General features: G+C 31.8%; 1 protein-coding gene across 2 annotated transcripts in view; it reads right to left on the reverse strand.

Annotated features, from left to right (window-relative positions):
• Window positions 1-3,288: 3,288 nt before the first annotated feature.
• The window catches only part of LOC110020243 (molybdate-anion transporter), a 17,970-nt gene continuing 12,323 nt past the window's right edge, over window positions 3,289-8,935 (reverse strand). The window contains exons 5-9 of one of the 2 annotated variants that reach the window (XM_020718271.1): window positions 6,399-6,487; window positions 4,025-4,213; window positions 3,839-3,924; window positions 3,675-3,759; window positions 3,289-3,580 (exon numbers count right to left, since the gene is read on the reverse strand). In XM_020718271.1, the coding sequence (XP_020573930.1) occupies window positions 3,449-3,580; window positions 3,675-3,759; window positions 3,839-3,924; window positions 4,025-4,213; window positions 6,399-6,487 (581 nt within the window). In that variant the 3' untranslated portion in view covers window positions 3,289-3,448. The remainder of the gene's footprint in view (window positions 3,581-3,674; window positions 3,760-3,838; window positions 3,925-4,024; window positions 4,214-6,398; window positions 6,488-8,935) is intronic. The other variant, XM_020718272.1, reaches the window with a different exon arrangement.

Here is an 8,935-nt window from a genome sequence, read left to right on the forward strand (position 1 = left end):
AAAGTAACTCACCCACCTATGTTGAATATCTTTTTCTAAGAAAAGTACTTTTTGATTTTCATCTTTAATACACTTTACTTGAGTTAAATCTTTACTTTTCTTTTCTCTTTGTTTGGCTAGTTTATACATATATTTTTCACCCTCCTTAGTATCTAATCTATTATAAAGATCATTAAAAGCAGAATTTTTAGCATCACAGATTGTTCTTTTAGACTCTCTGCGAGCCGTTTGATATTTTCTCTAGTTCTCTAAGTTTTTACATTTAAACCAATTTTTATAACATAACTTCTTATATTTTATCTTTTCTTGCACATTATTATTCCACCACCAACTATTTTTATTTGTAAATATTTTTCCCTTTGATTCTCCAAGAACATCTTTTGCTACATGTTTAATAGCGTTTGTTACTTTATCCCACATCACATTTGCTTCTTCATGAATATCCCAAATTTTGAAATCTTGAATTTTACTCATAAAATTAATTTTATTTTTATCTTTTAAGTTTCTCCATCTAATTCTGCAATGATGAGTCCTGGTATTTTTTATTTTACAACTCTTAATCTTAAAATCTAAAACTAATAAACGATGTTGGGTATTTAAATTTTCACTTGGAATGACTTTACAATCTTTACAATCATGACGATCTCTTCTTCTCATAAGAAAATAATCAATTTGTGTTTTATTAGATCCACTCTTATAAGTAATAAGATGTTCATCCCTTTTCTTGAATAAAGTATTAGTAATAACAAAATCAAACGCTAAAGCAAAATCTAAAATAGTTTTATCTTCTTCATTAGTTACTCCAAAACCGTAGCCACCATGAATATTTCTGAAATCTTCTACCACTCTACCGACATGTCCATTTAAATCTCTTCCAATAAAAATTCTTTCTTCAAGAGGTATCATTTGTATTAAGTCTTCTAAGTCATTCCAAAATTTATCTTTAGACTCTGTATCTAAACCTACTTGAGGAGCATAAACACTTATAATATTAAAAATCTTAGTATCAATGATAATCTTAAGGGCTATAATTCTATCACCAACTCTATTAATTTTTACAACATTATCTTTCAAACTCTTATCTATAATTACACCTACACCATTTCTAGTGCGACTCTTACCAGAATACCAAAGTTTAAAACCTAAATTATCAATCTCCTTAGCCTTTTCTCCCACCCACTTAGTTTCTTGAATACATAAGATATTAATTTTCCTATGAATCATAATATCAACTAATTCCATTAATTTACCATTGAGAGTGCCTATATTCCAAGATCCTATCCTAATATTAGTTTCATTAGTTTCATGGACTAACTTCTTTACCCGCATTCGCCCGTAATGTGGGAACCCTTGCTTATTTAACACTACACCCGGGCGCCGGTGTAGCGGCCCTTGCACACTTATCACTGTATTCAGGCTATACAGCGCGTCGCTTCCAGGGGACGCCCTAGCACTTACACAATGATCAAAAGGATTCATGTCATGATTTTTTCGACAAGTTTTACGCTGGCTGTCGACTACCTAACGCAACCCTCCACTTTTCTCATCCGGGCTTGGGACCGGCAACGGCTTGCACACTTATCACTGTAGGGTTTTATCATATTAATTAATTAAATTAAATAAACATGTTTATTACTAAATATTAACAATATTTTAAATTAAATCAGGAATTAAAGGTTGATAAATTCTTAAGTCTGAAGTAAAAAGAGGTTAATGCTTTAATCATAAATTCTTACATAGTTATACTATTGTCGATTATTGAATATTAATTTAAAAAATTATGATTTTAAATTAGATGTGTTAATTAACAGCATGATTGAAAGATAGGGAGAGATTGTATGGACATTTTGTAAGTGGGGAGTAATATAGAGGGATTTTAAAAGGTGCAACTATCGCTAATTAAAAAAAATGGGAATTCAAGGAAAAGAGAAAGGCATTTAAGGGTTCAGGTGAGAAATTATTTTCTTATTTGTATTAAATTAATAATTTAATAAAAAATAACTTACATTAATGTCTTAAAAATAAATGTTTTTCATATTATATGCATATTGAGATTGAAATGATATTTAAAATGAAAATAAATGAAACGGAAAAGGGTAAATGGTTGCTCCATGATTTTAAATGGATATAATACAAGAAAATAAAATATAAATAATTAAATCAATTAAGATTTACTCACTTATGATACCAATTGGGAACGTTATTGTACCCGCACACGAAAAAAGAAAATAAAAATGATAAAAATGTGCTTTCGGGTGCAAAATTTTGAGAGTAATCATGATTACAATTTTTTAAGGCTACTTTCGGGTATGATAGTGTCTTAAAAAATGTTAAAAAGATAAGTACTTAAATTTAAACATGAAATGTTAATTTAAAATGAAAGCTTGCAGTTTGATTAATTGATGAATCACATTTTTTGGGGGCATTCATGCATAGTATTTATATATGAACTGAATGCATAATAAGATTATAATAGCCCACTAAGTGGTGGTAAATTTGTGATTTAAATTAATTGTTTCTTTCAGATAAAACTATAGATTGATATGACAGTGATAATGAAGTTGGTATATAGGAAGGCTACTGAAACTTAGTAGGTTGTTTGTTATAGTTTTAGTTTTTTATATTGTTTACTTTTGAGTAATGTTGAATTATCATTGGTCGGATTGCAATATTAATTTATTTTCGAAATATGGTGTTTCTTTGGTTGAATTTGATTATTATTTAGTGTACTTAGTGATTTTTTTAGTGACTCGTTTTAATATTGGAAGCTAAGATGATTTGTTGTATAAAATAAAAGAAAATTAATAACATATGATCACAATTTCTGACATGGTTAATTTTAAACTATCAGGTCTGGTCGTGACTTCATACTCTGAATCCCACACACCAGCCCTCAACCACCGTATAACATTTCCTCCACCAAGGGTGGATAGTTTGGGAAACCTAAAGTACAAGAAAGAGGGATAAAGTAATATTGTAGGCAGAGGCTTTATTACAAATCTCAATCCCATTATTTTCAGCTGTTAGGCATTAAAACACAAAATATGAGCATTTACATACATACCAGCCAATTCCTATGTACATACATATCTAGCACCAAAACTTTACCTTTCATATTTATACCACCCAAATCTTTCATATCACATCAAAAATACCACTATTTAACATTTAAAAAGTACAATATGCTGTTTCATGCATAGGTAAGGTGATATAGATGTAAAAATTGAAGTTTGAGTGTAAGATATGTAAATACCTAAGAATTGAGTGGTATGTATGTACATTTAAAAAAAAAAAAGACAGTTAGACCAATTGAACTCCAAAATCATATGTTTGTTTACAACAGATGCACCAGCAGCAAGATATCATAGGGAGAAAATCAAAAGGGAAACAAGCAGAGGATTACTAACCTACTACCGCTTCAGATGAGAACAACAAAAAATAATTAGGCCTATAGATCATGCCAGTTTTGACGAGGATGCTTTCTCCATCTCAATACATAGATGCAGCCCGCAGCACTCAATAACCCAACAGCAGCAAAGGCCATAATAGCAGCATTGTTGAGGCTCCGATAATAACCCCCCTATGAGGAGCACACACATTTTCACAAAAGTATGTAACAATAACAACGGTGATAAAAAGAATACTCATAGAAAATGACAGAGCAAGATACTGACAATAACTAGTACGAATAAATATGCTGCATTTGCTGGTACCAGAGATGCACTAACCATGCCTCCACGCAACTCATTGGGAATATACCTGATGAGACAGAAGGAAACAATCACAGCTAGGCTCTAAAAAGAATATATGAAGCACTTACATATGAAGTAAAGCTTACATTGTTCTCAACCTAGCTAGAGATGGTGAAATTAAACCAATGCAAGCATGAAAGATGCAGAACAAGACCACCAGAACTCCGATATCCTGTGACGGAAGAAATAATGATATTAGCAACAATTCCTGCGTTATGACAAAAAAATTGGGGAAATGACAATCAACACTTTGATCTTTCTCAGAGAACTGCCTGATAATCATATGCAATTATTGACAAAACCAGTCCGGCAACAGCAAATGCGGCTATTAAGTGAGTCTGATCTTCATTGTGCAAAGGCGAAGCAGCACCAGAAAACCATGGAAAGGTAGTGCTTCCAAGCATCCTTGAACCAAGAAAACAAGGATATATATGTGACAGCTGCACTTCCCTCCCATCTTCCTGAAATGAAAAATGAGCGATCAGAGCTGGTAGAAATGTCATGAAGATGTGCAGACGCATAAATTCATGCATTGTTGATATAAAGGGCGGCCAAAGATGCGGGAACAACCAAACTGTAAATCGCACTAGATCTAAAGAAGGGTGTTACATTAATTTCTCTAATGATCTAGTAGTACTATGCTCACGAATAATACTTGGGATATGCCTCTTCATTAATGTGAGAGTAATGTATCCATTTCAGTCCAGTCATGAGCTGCTTGGCTGCATACAAATAGTGCTTCCCCCATTTGGGTTGAAACTCAGGTGTGTTTTAATTGATCCGAAGAGCTTGCGCCACGGGATACGAACCCCCGTCTCGAAGGACTTATGCTAGAGGCCGCATGAATGAGCCGGGGCGTATAGCACATAATATATTATATATATATATATATATATATATATTTAATTAATAAATTTTCAGTGTTACGATTTTGAATGATTAATCTTCTTGTTGATTTAATATTCTTATGAATAGTCTTCAAATCTTATTTAGACCGTTTTGTGATCATATTTATCGATAAATCTTGATATATTCTAAAAGTAAAGAGAAGCATGCCTAACATGTTAGAGAAACATTGAATATTCTTCTGGAAGCATAAAATACTCTTTAAATGCAAAACGTTCTAAGTACTAGTTTTTGCTTCAAGAAATAGCTTTCGCTGGACACTTTATTAGTGGCTCTAGGTTTTCTATTGACCATGTCAAGATCATGGCAATTTAAAATTGGTCGAGACCGAGCACTTTTATCGAGTCAACAGCTTTTTTAGTTAAATTGGCTACTGTATTGTTAAACTTTAACTAGATCGGCCCAGAAGTTTGTTAAGTTTGTATGATCTGATTCATGTCAGCAATGTTTTATGAAGCTAAAGAATCACCTAGTGTTTATTGTACTTCAAATCTAAAATGATGCTTCATGTCAAGTATTGGGTTGTTTCATAATGTGAAATATCATAGTGGTAGTTTATGCCTCTAGACAACTCAAAAGCCCATGCAAAGAAGTATCCAGCCTATGATTTGAAATTGGCGGTAATCATTTTTGCATTGAAGATTTAAAGACATTATCCTGATAGCATTTATTGTGAGGTTTTCATTAATCATAAAAGTTTAAAATACTAGAAGTTAAACTTGAGACAAAAACAATGGCTTTGACTAATGAAAGACTGATTTATAGATTCAAGGATAACACTCGACGTTTAATGTAACCAACCCATCTAGGACGACCATCTCTAATTTTGTCTGCCATTGGAGCTACACTAACCCTATCACGGATATATTCATTTCACATTTTCTCTCCAAGCGTAAAGCCACTCATCCACCTATACCAACATTCATCGCCATAAAGCATTGCAGGTATCATCACCATCTTATAAAATGTTCCTTCCAGTCTAAGCGGTAATTTTCTATCACACAATAGACCCGAAGCATTCCCCCACTTCAACCAACCAATTGAATTCTACTAATAACTTCCTCATCTATATCACCATCACTTTGAGCAATAGACCCAAGATATCTAAATTGTTTACATCTTTTAATAATTTGATCACCCATAGATATAACTTTGTCACTAGAGCTACTACTACTAAAATTACATTCCGTGTATTTAGTTTTAGTTCTACTCAAATGAAGGCCTTTAGACTCCAATGTAGACCTCCATAATTCAAGTATTTCCTGAGATTTCTTAAATACATAAAATATTTATCTTTCTATGAATTATAATATCAACTAATTCAATTAATTTACATATGAGAGTACTTATATTTCAAGATCATATACTAATATTAGTTTCATTGACTAACTTCTTTACCCGTATCGGTCTGTAATGTGAAAACTCTTGCTTATTTGACACTACACCCGGGCGTCAATGCAGCGACACTTGCACATTTTTCACTGAATTCAAATCATACAACTCGTTGCTTCCAGGGGATGACCTAACATTTACACAATGATCAAAATGATTCATGTCATGATTTTTAAGCAAACTCTACACTGGTTATCGACTACCTAACGCAAATCTCCACTTTTCACATTCGAGGCTTGGGTCCCAACAATGACAGTGTTAAGTATTTAGAGAGTAGACCAAAATACCATCACAGCAGAAAGAATTTTAAAGAAAGGAAGTTCAATGGAAAAATAATGTCAACTATACCACTATGGTTGGAGCCCAAAGAATCCAAAAGACTGACAAGGAAAAATGGACGCTTGCTTGAGCCCATCCTAGCATCCATATGCTTTTGTCTGCCAGGCAGAGAGAAACTTATATGAGGAAATAGAACAGGACATCAGATCAAATCTTCAAATGAAGGCATACCAAGTAAACATATATTTCTCATAATAACATCAGAAAAAATGTAACACTGTGAATTATACGGTCAAACACGATATACCAAACTTACAATGTAGAAATATTATGAAAGCAGGAACTCTGCTTAAATGACATAACATTATCCTAAGAAAAATATACTTTGATAAAGCCAAAATATCTATATCATATGAATGTAAGACAACATTTTCCCTAATGAGCAGTACAGGCCCAATTTTGATAAATTCAATGCAATTTCAAAATGAGTTGAAGGTCATCTTGGAAAGAAACTAGGGATTTCAAACGTGACTCAACCAAAATAATAACATCGAAAAAGACAAAGCATGTTTAGTAAAGAGAAACAGACCTATTTATCATAATTGATTTAGTTTAACAAACAACAAAAATTTAATGCAACGGTTATAAAACTAAAAAAAAAAAAAACTAGAACTAGAACCTAAGTGCAAGCATAAGTGCAAGCATGAAGCAGTCAAAATTTCGGGCCAAGGACCTGAAGGCTTAGTAGCTACTAGCTAGGACTTGGCCTTGAGACATTCAATTTCGATAATAGTTTTTGTTTCCCACAAGAAAAAAAAGGTACCCTATCTGCCAAGACTACCTTTAAAGCCATCCTAAAACCAAAATGTTGACTAACAATCCCACTCTCACGGAAACAGTAGATTCACTATAACAAGCAAGAATTAGGTTTGTAAGGTTCTATCTAAACATGAAGGCAATTTTCCGAGACCTTTTCCAGGCTAACACAAAATGAAACTTTTTTAGCGAGTTCCACCATGAACATGGAAGCGAATTGAGAGTCACAATTATATTACTATAAGGGTTTATTTCGTTCCCAAACATTTTATATACAGCCATGCTATTAAAAAAAGATCAAAATTTTAAAAAATAAAATGGAGAATTGAGACATTTTGCTTTAGCGAAACGAGATGTAAACCTCAAACAATAAACCTTAAAATGTAACACAAGTCAATGATATATTGTTTAATTTATTATAGAAAATATAACAACACAAATCTTAATATTAAGAGGCATTTACAAACATAGCACTCAATTCCTACAAATTTACATTTCTAATACTTAAATTATACTTTTTACATTTACATCGCCTAAATCTCTAATATCACATAAAAAATACCACCATTTGAACCTTTAAATTGCGAAATATATATTTCCACGCATAGAGAAGGAGGAATGCATGTAAAAATTGAAGTTTAGGTGTTAGATATGTAAATACATGTAAATACATAAAAATTAAGTGGTATGTATGTAAATTCCCCTAAATTTCTGGTAATAAATATTATAATAAAATAAGAGTTTAAAATGTGATTTTACGAAAGCATTCACTTAAAATTTAAATACTTCACGAGGATCAATCAATATCCATAGTGACCTCACTTTCAACATCTTCAAAAGAATCACTATATATATATATATATATCATTGTCTAGTTTTATCTTATTGGAACCTTCAAAATGTTCTTCAATAACTATAATTTTCTCATTAATCTCTATATCAATTAATATTATATTCAATATAATTTAAAATAAACGAAATTAATATAGTAATTAAATAATCAAATTTAAATTACCTTTTTAGAGGTAGTGTATCAGATATATTAATATAAATGTAATATAAATATAATATAATTTGTTTTGGATAATTTGATTGAAAAGTTGCCTCAAACACCTGAGCTATAAATTCTCAAGGCATATGTGTCAGATGAAAAAGTATAACCTCACTAATTAAAACGAGGTTTGAACCTCGAGATATTTGTGGTGCGCCTAGATTTGAGATGAGCCTCGAGTTGAAAAATTTTTAAACAAGGCAGATGTCTATTTTTTTGATTCATTGAAAACTTCAAATAACAAATTCATATATGCTATTTAATTTCTCTTTTGAAGATGTCTAAATTTTGTTTACATCTACCACACTATGGGTCTGTTTGGAGCAACTACAGCATAGCTACCCCAAGAAGCTGTTGTGAGAAAATTGGCTGGTTTTTTGTTTCAGCTGTTTGAAAAATATTGTGTCGTAGTTGTTTCTGGACAAATGATTGTTTTGTCTCTCTTTAGTAATTATGTTAGTAACAGAGTTGTCATAGTCATATATTTGATACTTCAGAAGCATAAATTCACTTCAGATAAAGTACATATCAGCGATAAAAAGTAAGGGTTTGGGGGAGTTGCCCGTAAGAAGCTGTAGATCACTGGAATCAAAATTTCGTCGTCCGCTTCGGAATGACGCTTTAATTTACATATAAATTTAAGTTTAAAATCAAATATGAAAATCAAACTAACCTCATATTTTTCATAGTTTAAATAAAAGAACGCTTTACCTCAAACTCTGTATATATCACGAGAGAT

This window comes from Phalaenopsis equestris, unplaced genomic scaffold (assembly GCF_001263595.1).
Source record: "Phalaenopsis equestris unplaced genomic scaffold, ASM126359v1 Scaffold000094, whole genome shotgun sequence".
NCBI lineage: Eukaryota > Viridiplantae > Streptophyta > Magnoliopsida > Asparagales > Orchidaceae > Phalaenopsis > Phalaenopsis equestris.